This window comes from Myotis nattereri, assembly GCF_964212035.1.
Source record: "Myotis nattereri genome assembly, chromosome: 4".
NCBI lineage: Eukaryota > Metazoa > Chordata > Mammalia > Chiroptera > Vespertilionidae > Myotis > Myotis nattereri.
In genome coordinates, this window is record NC_138079.1 from 104,778,191 (window position 1) to 104,801,439 (window position 23,249).

The 23,249-nt window shown below is 47.0% G+C and overlaps 1 protein-coding gene and 1 pseudogene across 4 annotated transcripts; both read right to left on the minus strand.

The window, feature by feature from the left end:
• Nucleotides 1-9,273: 9,273 nt before the first annotated feature.
• On the minus strand, nucleotides 9,274-11,321 carry LOC308518587 (T-complex protein 1 subunit zeta-like; annotated as a pseudogene). The gene is made up of 2 exons: nucleotides 11,243-11,321; nucleotides 9,274-10,118 (listed from the first exon to the last, which is right to left on the minus strand). The product of its transcript is annotated as a T-complex protein 1 subunit zeta-like (transcript).
• Nucleotides 11,322-11,829: 508 nt separating this feature from the next.
• On the minus strand, nucleotides 11,830-22,403 carry CLN3 (CLN3 lysosomal/endosomal transmembrane protein, battenin). 3 transcript variants are annotated; one of them, XM_081088963.1, is made up of 16 exons: nucleotides 22,144-22,403; nucleotides 21,842-21,969; nucleotides 21,637-21,724; nucleotides 19,992-20,088; nucleotides 18,524-18,595; nucleotides 18,085-18,164; nucleotides 17,891-17,976; nucleotides 17,098-17,170; nucleotides 16,867-17,010; nucleotides 15,988-16,109; nucleotides 15,268-15,314; nucleotides 15,110-15,178; nucleotides 14,962-15,017; nucleotides 14,750-14,843; nucleotides 12,299-12,439; nucleotides 11,830-12,191 (listed from the first exon to the last, which is right to left on the minus strand). In XM_081088963.1, exons 2-16 carry the CDS (start codon nucleotides 21,885-21,887, stop codon nucleotides 12,072-12,074), a joined length of 1,335 nt encoding a protein of 444 aa, XP_080945089.1. In that variant the 5' UTR covers nucleotides 21,888-21,969; nucleotides 22,144-22,403; the 3' UTR covers nucleotides 11,830-12,071. The 3 variants fall into 3 exon arrangements, 1 of the variants encoding a protein (XP_080945089.1); XR_013995862.1 differs by lacking the exon at nucleotides 22,144-22,403 and having other exon boundaries at nucleotides 12,299-12,470; nucleotides 21,842-22,089; XR_013995863.1 differs by lacking the exon at nucleotides 22,144-22,403 and having other exon boundaries at nucleotides 12,299-12,519; nucleotides 21,842-22,089.
• Between the last annotated feature and the right edge of the window lie 846 nt (nucleotides 22,404-23,249).

Below are 23,249 nucleotides of genomic sequence, written 5' to 3' on the forward strand. Positions count from 1 at the left end.
GATTCAGTACTATACACAGTTTCAGGCATCCAGCAGGGGGCCTTGGAAGAATCCCCTTTGGATAAGGGGACAACTGATTACTCAGAGTCACAATGAATGAGGTAGCTACAGTGCAGCTAGAAAACAATGAGGTTTGCTAGGTGTTGCCTTCACTGAGGGGGTTTTCCACGGAGAGTGAACAGCTCTTGGTAAAGATCCCAACAAATCAAACACAGTTGTCCTTCAGTGTACATCATAGTTGAACTCCTGGAAAATTCAGTGTATATTAAAACCAAGCAAGATATACTTTTGGGCTCATGCCTAAAATGAAGTTAGATTCTTGGCCCGTATTGTTAGATGTCTGAGGCGGGGGAGGGTACCGAAAAGCCATTCGGGAGTGGGATGATTGTTCTCTATATAGGATAATGCACCTGGCAGGATGGCTTGGCCCTTACCCTCCATTCACAGTGAGATTCAAAACACCCGCGGACTTCCAAAATGACCACAGTGGGGCAATGCCACCCCACAGAGAACCACTCTTTAGACCCCTCTGTTCAGGACAGTAAATAATAGCCACCTGTGGCTTATTATATTTAACTTAACTAATTAATATTAAATACAATTAAAAGTTCAATTTCTCAGTTATTTCAAGTGCTTAAAAACCACATGTAGCAAAACTTCCCACAGAGAAAAGGCCTGATCCAGATGGTTTTACTGGTTAATTCTACAACCAGTTATAGAAGAATTTACACCAGTTTTTCACCAACTGTTCCAAAAAAATAGGGAAGGGCATATTTCCCAACATGTTGTATAAAGCCCATATTACCCTGATTCCAAAACCAGACAAAAACGACACAAGGAAACTACAGACCAACATCTCTTATGAATATAGACACAAAAATCTCCTCAACAAAACACTAGAAAATCTAATACATAGACTATGACCGAGTGGGGTTTATTAGGAATGCAAAGCAGGTTTAAATATGAAAATGAATTAATGTAATACATCGTTTCAATAGAATAAAGAACAAAAACCACATGATCATCTGAATAACTGCAAAAAAACAAAACAAAACAAAACAAAACACAAACCAAAACAAAAACAAACAAAAAACCCCAACAAAACTGACAGCATCCAAAACCCCTTCATGATAAAAACATGTAACAAACCTGGATTCAAAGGGAACTTCCTCAATAGGATAAAGGGCATCTACAAAAACCCCACAGCTAACATCATACTTAATGATGAAAGGCGGAAAGCTTTCCCCCGAAGCTGAGTAACAAGACAAGAATGTCCGCTCTTGTCACTTCTATTCAATGTTGTGTTGTAAGTTCTAGCCAGGGCAATCAGGCAATAAAGAGAAATAAAAGGCATCCAGATTAGAGAGGTTTTCAGAAGACATAATCTTGTATATAGAAAATCCTAAGGATTCTATAAAAACCTATTTGAACTAATAACAAGTTCAGCAAAATCGGAGGGTAAAGTATCAGCAGATAAAAATCAACTGTATTTTTAAAAAAATATATTTTATTGATTCCTTACAGAGAGGAAGGGAAAGGGATAGAGAGTCAGAAACATCAATGAGAGAGAAACATCTATCAGCTGCCTTCTGCACACCTCCCACTGGGGATGTGCCCGCAACCAAGGTACATGCCCTTGACTGGAATTGAACCTGGGACCTTTCAGTCTGCAGGCCGACGCTCTATCCACTGAGTCAAACCGGTTAGGGCTCAACTGTATTTTTATACACTTGTAATGAACAATCCAAAAATGAAATTTAAAAAACAATTGCCAGGCCAGAAGGGATTGGCATGAAATATTCAAAGTGATGAAAAGCAAGGATCTATAACCAAGATTACTCTAGCCAGCAAAGCTATCATTTAGAATTGGAGGACAGATAAAGAGCTTCCCAGACAAGCAAAAGCTAAAGAAGTTCATCACCACCAAACCAGTATTACAAAAAATGTTAAAGAGTCTTCTTTAAGAAGAAGAAGAAAAAACTACAAATACGAAAATGTCAATAACTACACATCTATCAACAATTACACTGAATACACTAAATACTCCTATTAAAAGACATAGGTTGGCTGAATGGATAAGAAAACAAGATCCTTACATATACTGCCTACAAGATACTCACTTCCGATGGAAAGACACACAAACTGCCTGGCCAGTGTGGTTTAGTGGTTGAGCATCGATCTATGAACCAGGAGGTCAGGGTTTGATTCCTGGTCAGGGCACATGCCTGGGTTGCGGGCTCAGTCCCCAGTGTGGGGTGTGCAGAAGGCAGCCGATCAATGATTCTCTCTCATCATTGATGTTCCTATCTCTCTCCCTTTTTCTTCCTCTCTGAAATCAATAAAAAGATATTAAAAAAAGAAAGACACACAAACGGAAAGTAAAGGGATGGAAAAAGATATTTCATGAAAATGGAAACAAACAAACAAAGAAAAAAGCTGGGGTAGCTATACTTATACCAGACAAAATAGACTTTATAGAAACCAAGAAGGACCCAGCAACTCCACTTCTGGATATTTATCCGAAGAAACCCAAAACACTAATTTGAAAAGACATATGCATCCTTATGTTCATTGCAACATTATTTACAACTAGAGGCCTGGTGCATGAATTCGTGCATTGGTGGGGTCCCTCGGCATGGCCTGCGGGGATCAGGCTGTGGCAGACAGCTGAGGAGGAGCCCGAACCCGGGCCTGGTGCCACACTGCTCCCACTCATCCTGGCCCCATTGTGCCTGCCTGCAGCCACTGCTGCTCAGTAGGCTTGCCAGACATGAGCCTGGTGTCTGGCTCCCCCTGTGGGAGTGCACTGACCACCAGAGGGCAGCTCCTGCGTTGAGCATCTGCCCCCTGGTGGTCAGTGCGCATCATAGGCTTTCATAAATATATATAGATAGCTAATATATGGAAGCAAATTAAGTGTCCATCAATAGGTGAAGGGATAAAGAAGTGGTACATATATACAATGGAATATTACTCAGCCATAAAAGGGAACTGCAACAACATGAGTAAAATAAGTCGGACATAGAAAAACAAATACCATATGATTTCACTTTTATGTGGAATCTAAAAACAAAATAACTGAACAAACAAAATAAACAAACTCATAGATATTGATTAATAACTCATAGACTCTTCAACATTTTTTGTAATACTGGTTTGGTGGTGATGAACTTCTTTAGCTTTTGCTTCTCTGGGAAGCTCTTTATCTGTCCTCCGATTCTAAATGATAGCTTTGCTGGATAGAGTAATCTTGGCCAGAGAAAATTAAAAAAAAAATATATATATGTGTGTGTGTGTGTGTGTGTGTGTGTGTGTGTGTATATATATATATATATGTATATATATATATATATATATATTGATTTCAGAGAGGAAGGGAGAGGGAGAGAGAGATTGAAACATCAATGATAAGAGAAGATCATTGATTGGCTGCCTCCTGCATGCCCCCTCCTGGGGATTGAGCCCATAACTTGAGCATGTACCCTTGACCGGAATCAAACCTGGGACCCTTCAGTCTACAGGCTGAGGCTCTATCCACTGAGCCAAAATGGCTAGGGCTGCAGAGAGCATTTTGATGGTTGCCAGATGGGAGGAGGCTTGGGGGGCTAGGTGAAATGGGGGAATGGATTAATAAGTACAAATTGGTAGTTACAAAATAGTCATGGGGATGTAAGGTATAGCATAGTTCAATAATATTGTAATAACTATATGGTGTCAGATGGGTACTAGATTTATCAGGTGATCACTGTATAAGTTTTATAAATGTCCAATCACTATGTTGCACACCTGAAACTAATATAATATTGTATGTCAACTGTAACTGAAAAATAAAAAAAATATTAAAAAAGAAAACAATTCCATTTATAAAACCACCAAAAAAGAATAAAATACTTAGAAATAAATTCAACAAATAAGGGTAAAATGTATATTCTGAAAACTATAAAGCATTGTTGAAAGAAAATAAAGGAGACCTAGCCCAGCCGGTTGAGAGTCCACCCATGCACCAAGAGATCACTGGTTTGATTTGCGGTCAGGGCACATGCCTGGGTTTGGGGCTCAATTCCTCAGAAGGGGACATGCAGGAGGCAGCCGATTGATGTTTCTCTCATCACCATCGGTTTTTCTTTTCTTTTTTTAATCCTCACCTGAGAATATTTTTTCCCATTGATTACCAGGCAGAATGGAAGGGAGAAGGGGCGGGGGGAGAGAAAGAGAGAGAGAAACATTGATGTGAGAGACACATTGATTAGTTGCCTCCTGCACATGCCAGACTGAAGCCGGGGATTGAACCTGCAACTGAGGTATGTGCTCTTGATGGTGATTCGAACACAAGCCCCTTCGGCCCATAGGCTGATGCTCTAACGACTGAGCAACCAATCAGCTCATCATCGATGTTTCTATCTCTCGCTCCCTCCCCTCTCTCTAAAAATCAATAAAAACATTTGAAAAAGTACATCTTAATTCAGAGTAGCCACATTTCATGTGTTTAATAGCCACATGTGTCTAGTGGCTACCATTAAAAACACACACACAGCAAAGACCTAAATAAGTGGAAAGAGATTCCATATTCATGGATCAGAGGAGTTAATATTGTTAAGATGGCAATACTCTGTAAACTGATCTACAGATTCAGTGCAATCCCTATCAAAATCACAGCTGGCTTCTTTACAGCAATTGACAAGCTCATCTTAAAATTCATAAAACAATATTGAAAAAGGAGAACAAAGGATTCACTTCCCAATTTCAAGAACTCACTACAAAACTACAGTAATCAAGACAGTGTTTTACTGGCATAGAGTCAAACTGAGAGTCTAGAAATGAGCCTCTCCGTTTACCGTCAATTGATTTTTTCAACAAGGTACCAAAACAAAGTAGTAGGGGAAATCTTTTCAATAAATGGTCCTGGGACAACTCGATATGCACATGGAAAAGAATGAAGTTGGACCCTGTGGTGGGGGGCCCCAAGACCACACCCAATTTCAACGATTTGCAGGAAGACTCACATAATTCAGCATAGTCATACTTGTGGCTATGATTTACTCGAGTGAAAGAAAGCAAAGCAAAATAAGCAAAGGGCAAAAGGAGGCTCATGGTGTGAATGAAGTCCATGGGAAACCAAATGTGAGCTTCCGAGGGTCCTCTCCCATTGAGGTCACACAATATATGCTTAATCCCCCCAGCAAGGAGTTGGAACAACGTGTGTGAAATGTTGCCAACTAGGGAAGCTCATTAGAGACTCAGTGTCAGGATTCTTATTGGGGCTGGTCACATGAGCCTGCCTAGCAAGTACCAAAATTCCAGACCTTCAGAAGGAAAGCAGGTGTCCAGCATAAACCACATTGTTTGTACAAACAATGTAGGCACAGCAAGCCCCTCTTATCAGTTAAGGGTGGGAAACAGTCTGAAATCTGCTTCCAAACTCCAGCCAAAGGCCATTTTTGGTAAGCAGGCTTTTACAAGGTTAGCTGTTTGAACCTGTTATGTTAACTCTTTCTGTACAGACCCCTACCTCACACCACATAAAAACAAAACAAAACAAAAAAACTCAAAATGGACCAAAGACCTAACTGTAGGAGCTAACACTATGCAACTCTTGGAGGAAAACAGAGGTAATTCTTCATGACCTTGGACTTGGCAACTGTTTCTTAGATGACTTCAAAAGCACAAGCAACCAAAGAGAAAATACATAAATTGGACTTCATCAAAATTAAAAATACTTGTGCATCAAATGACATCATCAAGAAAGTAAAGTAGGAGAAAATATTTGAAAATCACACATCTGATAAGAAACTTTATCTAAAGATATAAGAAACGCTTACAACTTGAAAATAAAAAGGTAGCCTGGCTGGTGTGGCTCAGTAGTTGAGCGTCAACCCATGAACCAAGAGGTCACCAGTTCAATTCCTGGTCAGGCACATGCCCAGGTTTCAGGCCTGATCCCTAGTGGGGGCGTGCAGGAGGCAGACAATCTGATGTTTCTATCTCTCTATCCCACTACTTTCCTCCCTCTCTAAAATAAAATATTTTTAAAAAGAAAATAAAAAGGCAAAGAATCCAATTTAAACAGGGGCAAAGGATTTGAATAGAAATGTTTTCTCCAAAGAAGATGTAGGAATGGCCAACAAGCACATGAAAAGATGTTCAAAATCATTAGTCCTCAGGGAACTGTGAATCAAAACCACAATGAGACACTACTGCATACCCAGTAGAGGGCTATAATAATAATTAAAACAAAAAGGGAAATAGCAAGTACTGCTGAGGACGTGGAGTATTAGAGCCCTCAGATGTGCTGGTGGAATGCAGAATGGCATAGCCACGTTGGAAAACAGTCTGGAGTTTCCTCAAAGTATCAAACAGAATTACCAAGTGCCAGCAAATCTACTCCTAGGGATTACCCAAGAGAAATGAAAACGTATGTCCACACAAAAACTGGACAAATGTCTATAGCAGCTTGTTCATTACAGCCCATAAATGGGAACAACCCAAGTGCCTGCCAACTGCTGAATGGATAAACAAAATGTTGTACATCCACTCAGCGCAATAAAATTCAACCATAAGAATGAGTAAGGTGATTTCCAACATGGATGAATCTTGAAAATATTATGCTAAGTGAAAGATGCCAGTCACAAAAGACCACACATTATGATTCCATTTATAGGAAATGCCCAGAATAGGAAAATCTATAGACAGAAAGTAGACTGGTGGTTTCTTAGGGCTGTGGGGGGATGGTAAGGAAGGGGTGGTAGGTAAAGGTTATAGGATTTTTTTTAGGTGATAAAGGTGTTCTAATTTCGACTGGTGATGGTCATACATATCTTGAATTATACTGAAAACCAATTGTATTGTAGGTGAAGTATCTATAATAATAAAAGCATAGTATGCTAATTAGACCAGACAGCTAATAGACCTTCTGGAGATCTTCTGAATGAAGCTGGGGCTGCGAGGGCTGAGCCCCTTGCATGAATTTCGTGCATTGGGCCTCTAGTATCTCAATAGTGCTGTTAAAGTTAATTTTTAAAATAATCAAGATTAAGTATGTTTTTACTCACTTAGCAAAGATTTCAAAATGATTGTCCCCAAGTGCAAAGAGGGTGTGTGACAAGCAACTGGCGCATATAAACTGGTATAGCAAACAAAAAACCTTTCAAAAACATTGTAGAAAACCTAAAACAACATCAACAACCTAAAAAAAAATGCTCATCCCTACAAGTTTCAGTTTTGAGAATCTATCCTAAACACTCATATGTAGAAAAAGCATAATGCACAAAGGTTTATTTTTTATTATTTTAAAAAATTTATCTTTATCGTTGAAAGTATTACAGATGCCCCCTTCCCCCCCCCCTCCCCATTGACCCTCTCCACCTTGCTCCCGCCCCCTCCCCAGGCCTTCACCATACTATTGTCTGTGACAAAGTTTTATTTATTTATTTTTAAAAATATATTTTTATTGATTTCAGAGAGAAAGGGAGAGGGAGAGAGAGATAGACACATCAATGATAAGAGAGAATCATTGATCGGCTACCTCCTGCACACCTCACACTGGGCATGTGCCCTGACTGGGAATCCAACCTTGACCACCTTGTTCATAGGTTGACACTCAATCACTGAGCCACATTGGCCAGGCTCATTATTGATGTTTCTATCTCTCTCTCTCCCTCTCCCTTCCTCTCTCTAAAAATCAATAAAAACATATATTTTTAAAAATTTAGCAAATAAGGGTAAAATGTATACTCTGAAAACTACAAAGCATTATTGAAAGAAAATAAAGGAGACCTAGCCTGGCCGGTGTGGCTCAGTTGGTTGAGCATCGTCCTGTGCACCAAGAGGTCACTAGTTGGATTCCTGGTCAGGGCACATACCTGGGTTTAAGGCTCAATCCCCTGCAGGGGGTGTGCAGGAGGCAGCCGATTGATCTCTCTCTCTCTCTCTCTCTCTCTCTCTCTCTCTCTCTCTCTCACTTTTGTCTCTGTCTCTCAAATTAATAAAAAAATATATATTTAAAAAGTTACTCACTTTATAAAAAATATTAAATATAAGTACTCGTATACATAGATATAGCAAATATGGTAGAGACAGTAACAGTGAAATATGGGAAACATTGCTAAGCCCACATCAGTTACTTAAAATATAACATTCTGTGCATTTTACTGTATATAAATTGTACCTAAAAAGGACTGTGCAACCTGACCAGTGAGCCTCAGTAGTTGAGCATCGACCTATGAACCAGGAGGTTATGGTTCAATTCCTGGTCAGGGCACATGCTTGGGCTGCAGGCTTGATCCCTGGTGGGGAGTGTGCAGGAGGCAGCCGATCAATTATTTTCTCTCATCATTGATGTTTCTCTCTCCCTCCCCTTTCATCTCTGAAATAAATAAAAACATATTTTTAAGAAAGGACTGTACAAAAATATTGGATTCTACTTAATAATCTGCACACCGAAGCATGCAGAGGGAAGTGTATTCAAGTCGGCCTCCTATTTTTTTTCAAGTTAAACACGTTTATTGCACATTCACTGTAGGCAACTGCCAAGTCCTCAAAATACAAAGCTTATGTTTCCTTTGAGGATTACCTTTGAGGTCATGTACCCTTTGAGGACTGCAGAGATATACCAACTGTATAAAAACGACTTGGTGGAAACATGTAGGAGAGGATAATTTGAGCGAGAAAAAGATGACACTGGAGGTTTGGGAATGGATGTTTCAGTATAAACAGGGTTCAGAGGTGTGAAAATGTGGTCTACCTAAAGATTTCTTCTCATCTGTCCCTTAGTTTCCATGCCTTCAGCCATTTTCTACCTCTGCCTTCTCTGTATTTATTTTTGCCACTTTATACTTGCAGCTCTTTCAACGCCCTTGCCTCTAGTTCATCCATCTTTCTACTCACTACCACTTAACTCTTGTGGGGAGCACTTTAGCAAAGCTACTTCAAAAGCATGAAAAGTCCAATGGAAAGATCCAATAGTTTCACACACAGCAATTCATACTAAGGAAACAGAGATGCTTTCAAAACCTAAATTGCTTAAGTGTTATTTATATTAGCATAAATAAACTTAAATGCTTAATAGGGAACTATTGGATAAATTAAAATACATCTTTAGGAGACATTAAACCATTAAACTTTTTTTTCAAGGAATATTTAATAAGGCAGACAACATGCTTCTCTAACATGTATTTTTATATCACAGAAGCTGATATAAAGCAAAACATCCTGTTTTGGGTGAAAATGGTCTGCTTTATGTGTATACACTGAAAGCAATTTAAAATGTACTGTAATTATAATTTCAGACTTTGGAATTTGAATAGATGCCAGTGTCTTCTCTTTCTTCATATGGGAAAAGGAAATTGCTTTGAAAATCATTAGAAGCGTGGGCAAAAACTCCAGAGCTCTATTTTAGGCTCACTCTGTCGCCTTCACCATTCAGATGATGCAAGGAAAGCTTCAATTCAACCTTTTAGAGAAGATGCTCCGGCTCGCACGACCTCATCGACGGGGAGAATGGTGGTGGCAATCACAGGGCAGGCGTGGCGAAGCTGTGTCCTTTGCACAGTCGTTATCCCAGGGCCGACTCTGCTGCTGCCACTGGCTCACCTGTGTTCAAGTCCACACCCACAAGTGGACCTGATTCCGGACGTTCTGAGTGTTTCCTGAAGATCAAAACCAGAATTCTGAGCAAGAACCTTGGGAACAATGAGCACATGACCAGCAGCAAATGCTTGAACTCCAAGCTGGGCCCTGCCCTTTACCCCGGGCTCATGTTCGATCAGGGCTTCTGCCATTGCCACTTCCACTGCATCAGCGCCTGGAGCGACACAGCCATCAATAGCATTTCAACGGCCCTCAAGACATCTGTTTTTTGCGTGTTTGATTTGAGTGACTGTGCTTACTTGGTCACATTTCTCAGTAAAGGTGAACGTCTCTTCTCCCAAGGGATACTCATAGACAGGTCCTGCATGTCCCCATCGAGTTAGGCCACCAAAAGAATTTAGAGCTGCCCCACCACAAGCAAGAATCAGCCGTTCCATATTTCTCCTCTTAGCTCTGTGCAGCCGCTATGCCCTCTTTTACAAGAGCATCTAAAGAAAATAGGTCAATTCCCATTTGATTAATAACAACAAATCCTTTATCTGAGTTACTACAGGGCTTCCTTTTCAGTTCTACTATTTTTTCTTATATATATATTTTATTGAGTTTTTACAGAGAGGAAGGGAGAGAGATAGAGAGTTAGAAACATCGATGAGAGAAACATCGATCAGCTGCCTCCTGCACATCTCCCACTGGGGATGTGCCCGCAACCCAGGTACATGCCCTTGACCGGAATCGAACCTGGGACCCTTCAGTCCGCAGGTCGACGCTCTATCCACTGAGCCAAACCGGTTTCGGCTCAGTTCTACTATTTTTTAACTCTATCTTCAATGAATCTTCCTTCAGTTTTTACTGTTTCTCTCTTCTGCATTCTTGTAAAAAAAAAAAAAGCCAGAATTCACTCCCCCCCCCGCCCCCCCATATTCTAATGACACATTGCATTTGAGGATGTATGCATCTTCCACTCTCTTTTTCATGTCAGGATGTCATGCCCCACTATCCAAAACAAGACCTGTTCTGAAGCTTGTATCAGTTTCAAATTTATGTTTCTGCTCCATGATCTCAATCATTAAGAGGTCAATAGGTTCCTCTTGTTTTTTAATGGTCAAAATGGAGTCAACTACAGCCCCTGCTAAGACATCAGCACGTTCAGCATGAACTTTAGTACAGAGAGATGCCTGGCCACATCCTGAGTGTTTCTCTGTCCATCTCTTTGCTTACTTACTTTTTTTTTGGTCACAGAGGTAGACAAAATGAGCTGTGAAAGAAGTGAGCCAGCTGCGTGGTTGCAGGAACCAAGTTACAGAGGCAAAAGGGCCCTTGGAGCTTAGGAGAAAGAAAGCAAAGGTCCGTGCCTTGAGCGAAGGGGGAAGGAAAGGGGTGTGTGTGTGTGTGTGTGTGTGTGTGTGTGTGTGTGTGTGTGTGAGAGAGAGAGAGAGAGAGAGAATGAGAACGAGAATCTCTTTGCTTACTTTTGACTTGTTCTAAAAACGGAAGTGCCTCTTCCTTTGCAGCTTCAAATCCTTGTTATGATTCTGGGATGAGACCTTCAGACACGTAGAGACCCATCTGTTAGCAGTTCTCCAGCGATTAGGACACTGGAAGTGGTACCATCATCTGGGCTCTCTCCACTTTGGCTACCAAGGAGGCTGTTGGGTACTGAATTTGCATTTCAGGAAGCAGCACTTGCCATCTTTAATAAGTTTGATGTCCCCAGCACCAGAAACAAGCATCTTCATGGTGCCTTTAGGCCCCAACTTGGTCCTCAGAATGTTCTACAACCCCCAGGCTGTGTTGATGTCAACCGCCAACACTATCTGGGATGGGGCCACCTCAGTCTTGGGGTGTAAGGTCTTCACAGCTAACCAAGCAGAAGAGTAAGAGACCCGGCGTGAAGAATGCCCAAAGCCAGCTCCCAGCCTCCTACTTTGAAGTGCATTACAAGAATAAGACGGACTGATGGAGAGCTGATGCAGCTACAGCAAAGTGGTCATAGTAGAAGCCAGGCAGTACCTATGCGAGTACTCACTGCACAAATTCTTTCAGCTTCCCTGCGTGTTTGAAACTTACATGCTGGAGAAAAATGTGCATAGACTGCCTCATAGTGAGCGAGCGAATTAATAAGCCCGAAAGACTAGGCAGAAATCTGCTGAAATGTTGTCTTTACACTCTCCTGTAGATCCTCCAAAGTGGGCTGGCATTACTTTTATAATACACTTTTTTTCAAGAAGGAAAATGGCACCAGAATCAATCGATAAATATAGGCATTTATTCCAAGGGCATAATGCCAAGAAGAAAGTCCCAGAGATCAGTGTGGAGTGGAGAAAGCTGCTGCCCCCTGACCAAGGGCGGACGGAACCTGGTGCTTCTCTACAGCCCAGCTGTGCCGGGAAGTCCAGGGGCAGAGCTCATGGCGGGGCCCTGGGCTGTGGGCCCGGGGTCTGGCCTGCCCATCTGCCAGTGCGTCCTGTGTCCCAAGAAGCCCAGTGTCAGGAGAGGCGGCAGAGGAAGTCGTGCAGGGGCAGGGCCAGGAGCCCTGACAGGGAGATCCCCAAGGTGTCGGACACACAGGCGGTTGCCATGGCAAATTCTCGGTGCTCATCACTGGTCTGGGGGATGGGGGACAGGGAGCAGGGGTGAGGCTTCCGTTCTCCACACCCCTGCCCTGGCTTTCCCCAGAAAGGCCACCCACAGCCCTCGCCAGACTGGTGCTGACCTCCAGGGCGATGTTGTGGAAGGTGTTCACGTAGGCAGCACCCCCCAGGAGCCCCTCATACAGAACGATCAGGAAGACGATGTAGATGCTCGGCAGGAAGCTCAGCCATACGTCCACCAGAAGGAAGACCAGGTTGAAGCACTGTGGGTGCAGGTGGAGGGCAGGGCTGAGCCTGGACTTGTGGCAGGAGAAAGGGCCAGTGGCCCCAGTCCTTGGAGACACTGATGAGGGAGAGGGCTGGCAGGCTGGGATTGAATCCCAACATCCAGCTGGCCTACCAGACCCTGGGACCTGGGTCACGCCTTCTCTCTACCCTATCCCACATCCCAGACCTCATGGGTCCCCTCTCTGGCCCCTTTGCTCGCGTCACTCCTACTCCCTGGAATGCCATTCCACCTCCCCTCACGTGGGATCCCTTTGCCACTGTCCAGAGCTCAGCGTGGACCAGGGTCTCTTACTCCTGAGACCTCATTCCTCCTTCCAAGGGCTCCCTGAGTAGTTTCCCCCATTGAGGCTACGGTTAGGCCAGTGGTTCTCAATGGGGCTTGATTTGCTGCCCACAGGACGTTTGGCCATGTCTGGAGATCTTGGTTGTCACAACTGGGAATGGAGGCTGCTATTGGCATCTAACGGGTGGAGGCCAGAGGGGCCGGACAGCCCACCACAAAGAATGATGTGGCCCAGCGCTGAGGTGGACACACACCAGCTTAGCCGTTCCCACCTCATTTAGGAAGCTTCTCTGACCCCACCCAAGTGTGTAGGTCCCTCCTCAGTGTCCCGGCCCCTCAGGGGATCCCAGTGTATAAGGGTCACCCACAGGCCTCACCCTTAGAGGTCCTAATTCATTCCGTCTGAGCGAGGCTCAGGAATCTGCATTTAAAAAAACACTCTGGTAATACTAACATGACCTGTGAAACACTGCAAACACTTTCATCTGCGGCGTTAGGCTATACGCTTTCTGTAATGGAATTAAATGATTATATGCCCCTATTTCTACAAAGCAGCCTTGGTTGAAATTATATATAACTAAAGTCATAAACTACACATCAGCAGCATCTAATGAAGAACCCTGAGTTAAGATGTATTAACACAACAATTTGGGCCTTTGGTTCTACAGAGCCCTGGGCTGGCGGTACTGCTTCAATAAATGAAGGAGAAAGTTAGAGGATATTGGCATGCTGTTGCCATAAGGTTAAAGTGTAATCTATACTTATTCTACATCTTGTTATGGATTTAAGTACATTAAAAAGGGCAAAGGACATTCCTATAGTAATTGAAAGTTTATTTTAATAGTTACCTACGGGGCTATAGAAACAATACATGCTGATTATGTAAAAGCACTTTTCTTAGCCCAGCTGGAGCGGCTCAGTTGGTTGGAGTGATGTTCTGTACACCAAAAGGTTTCAGGGGCAGGTTCGACCCCAGTCAGAGCACATACAGAAAACAACCAATTAGTGTTTCTCTCTCACACTGATGTTTGTTTCTCTCTCCCTTCCTCTCTCTAAGCATGTCATTGGGTGAGGATTTTAAAAAAAGTGCTTTTGTTAGACTATTGTAGGGAAAGGTGTTTGTTTTCTTAAAGCTGTAGATTACTTTTGTCATGGGTAGCTGAATTTGCTCACCAGCCTTGAGACATACAATCTGTTGAGTACAATGTCACTGATCTTATATAATAAAAAGCTAATATGCAAATTGACCGAATGGCAGAATGACCGGTCGCTATGATGCGCACTGACCACCAGGGGGCAGGCACTCAATGCAGAAGCTGCCCCTGGTGGTCAGTGAGCTCCCACAGGGGGAGCACTCCTCAGCCAGAAGCCAGGTTCATGCTGGCCAGCGCAGAGATGGTGGCGGGAGCCTCTCCTGCCTCCATGGAAGCTCTAAGGATGTCTAACTGCCGGCTTAGGCCTGCTCCCTGCCTAAGCCATCAGTGGACGTCCCCCAAGGGCTCCTGGACTGCGAGAGGGCGCAGGCTGGGCTGAGGGACCCCCTGAGTGCATGAATTTTGTGCACCAGGCTTCTAGTTCTATTATAATTAACCATGCAGAGTAAAAGAACTGTGCATTTTCTTATTGTTAGAAATGTTAAATGTTATTTGAAGGCCTGTGTCTCTGCATGAGGCTTGTGCAAATAATCATGATGTAAGTGATTCTAACGGATTGAGACACAGTATAAAGTCCTGTTCTTTCATTCCTCTTCTCATCTCTATTTCTTACAACTACCCTGAGAAGTAGATGGTGGCCATGCCTGATTTCTAGATCAGGAAAACAGAAATTGGTTTGGAGACCTGCCCTATGTCACACAGCTACTGAGTACAGGAGCTGGAATTTACATCAGCTTTGCTTGGCTCCGAGGACACACTGGACACGCAGCTCTGATGGCCTTCTGTTCCTGTGCTTGGGGAAGTTGGGAGTGAAGGTGGGAATGGAGTGGGGGCCAGGGGCCTCATACCTGCAGCAGGGCCAGGGCCCATGTGAACTGGATGCGAAAGCAGCGAAGAGAGGAGCGCGAGGCAAAGACGCCGGCCTGGTACAGCATCTGGTACCTGAGATAGGGGCAGGGAGGAGGAGGAAGCCCTCCGGTGCCTACTCACATGGCAGCCCCTCCTACCCCAGGCCCACCCGGCAGACTGCCCATCCTGCCACCCTCCTCACTGCTCTCACCAGCGGTACTGCTGAGCGTGACTCAGGGACGTGTTCCGGAAGAAGAGGAGCTCAAACTGCAGCAAAGACCACACAGGGAGATGAATGGGGACACGTGGGCCCCCACCTCAATCTCTATTCCCACACCCCTCCTGGTGCCCTCACTCACAAGCCCCTGATTGATGAAGTACTCAGCAAAGTAGACCAGGACCAACGGGAGGATGTAACACTGCAGGCCCTGGAAGAGCCAGAAGACATAACGTACGTGGTTGGCTGGGAGACGGGCACTGGCCACGGAAGGGGACGGGCCCCAGCCATCGTCCATACCTTGAACACAGTCCACTTCTCCTGAAGGGAGAGGCCTGGGCTGGAGTCTGCAGAGGAGCAGGGAGAGAAGGGCAGGTGAGGTTGGCATACGGGCTCTGCCAAGGGGTGCTGCTGGGAAAGAATCAACCCGCCAACGTGGACTTGTACACTTAAAATGGTCAAACAGGTCAACTTCATGTTATGTGCATTTCACCATGGTTTAAAAAAAAGACAAGACCTCTTCCTGGCTCTCGTACAGTTTGATGGCTGTCCGCCTCCACCCCAGCCACACTGGCCCTTCTTTCTGTTTCTTGAACATCCCGGCTCGTTCCCACAGCACTTACTGCTCCCTCTGCCTGGAACCTGCTCTCCCGATGTCCACGGGGCTGAGGACTTGTCTATCAAACTTTAGCCCAATGACACCCCCTCAAAGAGTCCTTCACTGACCACCTCCTCTAAGCAGAACTCTCCACTTCCCCCAGTCGTCATTTTCTAGCACATCACTGCCTTATGTCCTTCCAGCACTTACCAATATGTTTCTGATTCCGTTGTTTACGAGTCGGCCTCATTTCCTCATCTTACTCACCACGCACCCCCGTGACGGGAGGGTCTGGCACACAGTAAGTCCCCAATGAGTATTTCCTGACTAGCTGACTGTGGTCGGCTCTCACGCATCCCCTTCCCCTTCCCACGGTGCACTGTGGGGAGGAAGGCTACATGAGGACCCCCTGTGTCTCCGACCTGGCTTCCACTCGGGGGCCTCGGGGGTCTCGCTGCTCATCAGGGGTTGCCGAGCTGCCCTCTCTGCCTCTTCTTCCCCTCCAGGCTCCTGGGGCCCGGGCGACGTGAGCAAAAAGAAATAGCTAGGAGTAGGTGGAAGGAGAGAAGGGCCAAGAGCCTCTGTCAGCGGGGAGAGGCACCCCACCCCCATCCTGTGCCAGAGCCCCAACTGTAGAAAAACGCTTTCTTCCCTGGAGCTGGAACTTGTCTCCTTGTTGCTTTGACCGGGGCCTTCGCCTGACTCCTGGCTCACACTACGCCAGCCAGCTGTTTGCTTGGCATACTCCTCTAACGGCTGCTCTAGCTACCGCTCATTGTGTGTTCATTCTGTGCTAGGCCAGAACCTCCCAAACTTCACTTATGTTTTGTCCTCATGCTGTTTGCCACATCCACGTTCCTCCTGTGCATAATATGTTTTACTTAATGCGTTCCTTCAGTTGAGTCCCTTTTTCTACATGGCCTTGTCCTAAGCAATAATCTGTGAAATCACAGGTTTGATTGACTGGTTAAAATTTTTTCCAAATACACATCAAATTAATCAAGTCCACCCTCAAGTCACCTTGGGAACCACACTGTACTGGATGCTTCACACACATCGCCTTGCAGGGAAGCAAGGAGAATGGCCACCGTTTGAGATATGGAAACACGGAGGGCCAGAGAGGTAAAGCAGCTTGTCCCATCCCACATGGCTAACATGTGACGGCTCCAGGCTCAAATCCAGGCCTGTCAGCGTCTAGAACCTGCATCCCTCATAACAAGGCTGAAGGGATCTGAGGATTCGGATCCTGATCTAGTTTTGTCTCCTCAAACCCCTCTTCCTCCCAGCCCCGCACAGCTTACCTGGCCAGCAGCAAGGCGGGGATGCCCAGCATGGACAGCAGGGTGTGCTGGGGGGAGAGGCCCACCTGGGTGAGGCCCAGGTAGGACAATGCCCCCAGCAGCCCTGCTCCTCCAGTACCTGAGGACCACCAGGAGATCACAGCCCTGAGGAGGACGACACTGGAGCACTAAGAAGGACCAACGCCAGCGGTGGGAACTCCTCTCCCCACTCCCCGCTCCCCGCCTGCTTACCTGGGGTAGAAGGCGGTGAGTGAGAGGAAGGTGACCTCCCCCAGGCCTGATGAGATGCTAGCCAAGACCACACCTGGGGGGAGGACAAGCACGACAGTGGCCATACTTAGCCTTTCCCCATACCCCAATCCCTGGCGGTGTCTGGCCATGGCCTCCTTTGTATCAGCTCAGAGGGGCTAAACAGATCCCTGGATGGGCGGGGCTCCTGACCTGAAGTAGAACCAAACCCTCCTCTGAATGCCCTCTCACAGGGAATGAATGGCACTAACACCCACTGTCATCAAACCAGGAGCAAAAACTCATCCTGGACGCCTCCTCCACCCTCGATGGAGTCTTGGTTCCTCTGCCCAGCTCCATCTCCATCGCCATCTAATCCAGTGGTTCTCAACCTGTGGGTCGCGACCCCTTTGGGCGGTTGAACGACCCTTTCACAGGGGTCGCCTAAGACCATCCTGCATATCAGATATTTACATGATGATTCCTAACAGTAGCAACATTACAGTTATGAAGTAGCAACGAAAATAATTTTATGGCTGGTTCACAACATGAGGAACTGTATTTAAAGGGCCAGAAGGTGGAGAACCACTGACCTAATCCATCCATTTCCTCTCATGTCCCACCCCACCTACCCCTCCAAATTGACCTCATCTCCCGTCTTCTCCTTGAGCAGTCCTAGCAACTTCTGAGGGTTACAAAAATAATCTCTTCCCTTTGTGGAGTTGGGGTGACTACTCCCACAGATGCTGTTGCATTCCCTCTGGGCCCCCCACCAGATACAAAATCTCATGCTCACCACACAGGCTGGTCACCACCGAGTGGGAAAATGCAACCAGGATGAAGCTTCCAGCTGCACAAACCCCACTGAAGAGAACCCGGGGGCTGAGGGGGAGGGGAGGGAAGGGCAAGGTCAGCTTCGCTCTCACCCCCTTTGCCCTCCCAGCCTCCTCACAGACCCCAGCCCCGCTCCTCCTGCCCCCTGCCCCCCACCTGTAGGGCAGCAGATGAAGGCCAAGGGGAGCCAGCAATTTGATGACGAGCGTGGGGAGGATGTCTGCCAGGAGCACCGCCTGGGACGGGAGGACAGAGTGAGACCCCAGACCTTCCCTGGGACAAACCTCTGAACCAAGTGGCCAAGGGGACCTGCGACAGGCTCTGAATTCAGATCTGGGTTCAAGTCCCAGCTCTGCTGCTCCTTAGCTGTGTGTCAGGTATTCACATTCTCTGACTCCAGTTTCCTCATCTGGAAAATGGGGATGGTTACAGTGCCTAGCTCACAGTACTGCTATGTGGATGAAATGAGTCAATATTAGCTACACACAGAGAGGGCTCAGGGAATGGCAGTCTTAATGATTATAACTAGGACAGTCCCAGCTGGATGCTGAGGGGGTGGGGCCGGGGGCCAGGGGAGGACCAGATGGGTACTCACAGCTGTGGAGACAGAGTTGCAGTCAAAGCGAGATGAGTTATTGTGGGGGGTGGGGACTGGGTCTGGGTCTACCTGATGGGAAAGAAGGAAGTGTTTCACCCAGGGAGGCAAGAGGGTAGACCAATGGTTGGCAAACTCATTAGTCAACAGAGCCAAATATCAACAGTACAACGACTGAAATTTCTTTTGAGAGCCAAATTTTTTAAACTTAAACTATATAGGTAGGTACATTGTTATTAACTTAATTAGGGTACTCCTAAGCTGGCCTTTGCTAAAAACGTCCTCAATCTGATTGAGGTACGTTCGCTGAGGTCGACCCCTTTCAACTCTCCCATCCACACTCGTCCTGTATACTTGTTTCATCTATCTCCTTTCCGAACGCATGGGCCATGAAGTTTCAATCGCACTGTACGTGCGCTCCCGCACGTGGTATTTTGTGGAAGAGCCACACTCAAGGGGCCAAAGAGCCGCATGTGGCTCGCGAGCCGCAGTTTTCTGACCACTGGGGTAGACAAACAGGGCCTGGCTCTAGTCTCAGCTCTGCTCTGACTGGAAGGACGGTCTTGCGTCAGCACTGGCCTCCTGGGCCTCAGTTTCTCTGTGCGCACAATGGGAAGGAGGAGGGTTCCATAGACTGGCCCCCTGGCCAAAGGTGGCCCTGTAAATAGACTTAACTGGGTAACACATTCAGGAGCTTTTATTAAAAAATGTGGGTTTCGCCCTAACTGGTTTGGCTAAGTGGCTAGAGCATCGGCCTGCGGACTGAAGGGTCCCAGGTTCGATTCCGGTCAAGGGCATTATCTTGGTTGTGGGCACATCCCCAGTAGGGGGTGTGCAGGAGGCAGCTGACCGATGTTTCTCTCTCATCAATGTTTCTAACTCTCTCTCCCTCTCCCTTCCTCTCTGTAAAAAATCAATAAAATATATTTTTTAAAAAATGTGGGTTTCCAGAAAATCTAATCTTGAACCAAATTCCTTGTTGGACCTGCAAGGTGGCAGCTGCTCCCCTTGGACCTGTGCCCTCGAGATCCTCACAGACAAGAGGTTCTTAACCAGAGGTGATTATCTCCCACAGGAACATCTGGCAATGTCTGGAGACATTCCTGACTGTCACAGCTGGAGGGCAGAGGGTGCTATTGGCATCTGGCAAAGAGGCCAGGGATGCTGCTAAAGAACCAACAATGCACAGGCCAGGCCCACAACAAAGAATTATCCAGCCCAAATGTTAACAGTGTGAGGGTTAAGAAGCTGCCAGAGGCCCTGGTCCTACCCCGCCAACACCTGAGTGCGTACACCTGGCACCAACTGACTCTTAAAGGCCCTTCCTGCTCTGAGATCGGGGAGACGGGGAACTTGAGCCCCTTACCCCACCCCTTGGCTACCCTTCTGTGAGTGTTTCAAGGGCGCTTCTGCCCCAGGTGAGTCCCCCGGCTCTTCCCACAGAGGTGAAGGTGGAGGGGTCACTTACATGGCTCTGGTTTCCAGGCGCCCTCTTGTGGCTGAGGATGTCATGAGCAGCACTGAGCATCACCACGTAGGAGAAGTTGTTGCAAAGGCCCAAGAGCCTGGAGTGAGGACAGATTTCCCCGCATTGACTGGGATATAACGGACATATTAGAACAGATCCTCACCTCCTTTCAGGCCCACAATCCACCGCAATCCTAGCACCAGTCCTCCCCTTTCCTTCAATCAAGCTCCCACTTTTTTCTCTATCACCAGACTCATCTCCATTCAGTGTTAGGGTTGGAAATATGGGCGTTGGGTCACAGACTTGGGTTCACATCTAATCTCCCAGGAAGAGGAGAGAGTCATCCTGGATGACGGTTCCTCTGAGCTCCCCCCAGTTCCTGGGGCATTTCTCATCCACGGAGCCTCTGTCTCGGATGCGCGGTGGGTCAGTAGAAAGCTCCTGGGGCTTGAAACCAAAGGACTATGTTCAGGCCCCAAGTCTGCTGCTTCCTACTTGCGTGGCCTCGGTCTACTCATGCGTCAAGCGGCGACACAAATTTTCCTTCCACCTGGAGCAGTTCCGGAAGGGTCAAAACAAGGTAATACCAAAGTCCTTTACGATCCATGGAGGATCTTGTTTGCATACGTTCATCCCCCAGAGCAGCACTCAGTGATGGGAATGGAACTGGGCCCGGCGCCAGAGATTTCATGGGTCCTTTTCACAGGCCCATGAAGGGGGGACTATTGCTCTTCCCATTTCACTGCTGAGAAACAGACTCAGAGAGGCTATGTGACCAGAGTTACATGGGAAGTCACTTCCAACCCAATCTGCCACCCAAGTCCTCGATGTTTGGGTGGTGCTAGGAGGATTTTTCAGCACTTAAAGTAATTTTAGGAGGCAGATGGATGCTCTTATAAAAAGTGCCCAGCCCTTGTGGCTTAGTGGTTAAGCATTGACCCATGAAACAAGAGGTCACAGGTCAGGGCTCATGCCCGGGTGGTGGGCTCAATCCCCAGTAGGGGGCATGCAGGAGGCAGCCGATCAATGATGTCTCTCTCTCCCCCTCTCCCTTCCTCTGTCTCCAAAAATCAATAAAAAAATATATTTTAAAAAGTAGCGATGCACTTATTTAAGTGTGCATTAGGAAAATATTGGCTTTCCATAGAGTAGTGATTTAAAGTTTTCTTTAAAAAAATACATATATTGCCCTGGCCGGGTGGCTCAGTGGTTAGATGCCAGCCAGCAGAGGGAAGGGTGGGTGAGTGTGGGAGGCAACCAATCCATGTGTCTCTCTCACCCCGATGCTTTTTTTCTCTCTCTCCTTTCTCCCTCCCTTCCACTCTGGGAATCAATGAGAAAAATATCCCCAGATAAGGATGAAAAGAAAAACCCCAAAACGTATATTTATGAATTTAAAGGCTTAATTGATTGGAATAAAATCAAGTAAGTAATCCCACAGGTGGTATGAGGATCTGGCCAAAATGTTAAGGCGGTAAGTAAATGAGTTAAATTTGGGAAATTTACACATTGCCTCAGGCAAACCAAGTGGTTCAGTAAATACCTGTGGATTCAGCTCCCTTTCCAACTCTCTACCCGCCTCTTTCCTCGGGTGGCCTCCCTCTTCCAGCCCCTTTTCACCCTGTTGAGCTCTTGGGCCGCTCACCAGAAGCCCATCGCGTTCTTCCAATGGGCGCCCTGCCGGTCCGGCGGCGGGGGCCGAGGTTCCCGAGGTTCCTGGGCCGTCACCTCTCCTGCGAGGGCGAGAGAAGGCATGACCCCCACCCTCTCAGGGGTATGGTGACCCCACGGTGTCCCCCGGGGGTCCCGGCCAGAGGCAGTCGCTCCAGCGCGGGGGCCGCAGTACTCACCCTCGGAGTCTGAAAGGCGTCGCCGCGAGCCCGCGCTGCCTCCCATGGCATCAAGTTCAGGGTCCCCAGGGGTCCAAAGTCAGCGCACGTTCGGAGTCGGCTCCGATGGGACCGGGAGGGTCTGTGCCCTGTGAGAAGGGTCAACGTCCCACTGCTGGTCCCAGCTGCGCTTCTCTGCTGCGCCCCCCGAAATCCACTACGTGAAGCCGGGGACCCATCTCGCGGCCTCCCACGCCCCACCACGCCCCACCGTCGGACTCCGCCCCCGCCCCTCTAAAGCAGGGGGTCCCTGCAGCCTGTACCTTTAAGAGCAGCTGAACATTCCGCACCGCGGAGCAGCAGGTCGGCGGGTCACGTGACGGCGCCGGCGGGTTCCCCCATCACGTGCTCGGAGGACCTCACCACTTCCGGGTTTCCTCTCTATCTTCGCTGCAGGCCTCGCCAGCTCCGGGGTGTGGGGCCGAGAGAGGCCAGGAGAACCCTGGGACCGCTGGTTTAAAACTGCAGTGGGCGGGATCAGCACGAAGAGCCCTGATGTTAGATGAACGGCGCCCGCGGCCGCGGCGGGTCCTGTGCCAACACTCATCATGGCTGCGCGCGGCTTCAGCGCCCGCGGCCCTCACCTGCCAGAAACAAATATGGCCGCCCGGCGACTCATTTCAGCCACGGCCGTTTCTGGCCGGGAACAAAGACGGACAGCTGCAGGCCGTTCTTATTCCTTTCTGTTGTCCTGACATTGCTTTAGAAACGGAATGTAATGGTAACACCCGCCCAAGAGAACGTCATGAAGTATTTATGGGCAGTATCCAAGGCGTTAAGAGGTCCCTTTACCGAATCATTCTAGAACCAAAGAATATCACAGGAGTCCAACCCCCGCTTTTACAGGTGAGGAAACAACAAAAAAGGAAAGTTACTGATGATCATACAAAGTTAGATGTGAAGGTGACCTTAGGAAAGCAGCTGGCTGAGCAGGCTGCTGGGGATTCCTGCCTGCTCCCAGGGGACCAGCCCAGCCGATTCTAAGGCCCAAGGTTCTGATTCTGTGATCTCTTCCCCTTTATCTAAGTAGGAATTTAGGAAGTGGGGCTCCAGAAGCGGATTAGAGGAAGAGGTGGAGATCAATGCCACTTCACATAGTCCCAAATAAGGAGGGATTCTCTCACCTTCCTCTAGGTCAGCGGTTCTCAACCTGTGGGTCGCGACCCCCTTGGGGGTCGAACGACCCTTTCATAGGGGTCGCCTAAGACCATCGGACAACACATATATAATTACATATTGTTTTTGTGATTAAGCACTATGCCTGAATTATGTTCAATTTGTAACAATGAAATTGTCACCACAACATGAGGAACTGTATTAAAGGGTTGCGGCATTAGGAAGGTTGAGAACCACTGCTCTAGGTGGTAAA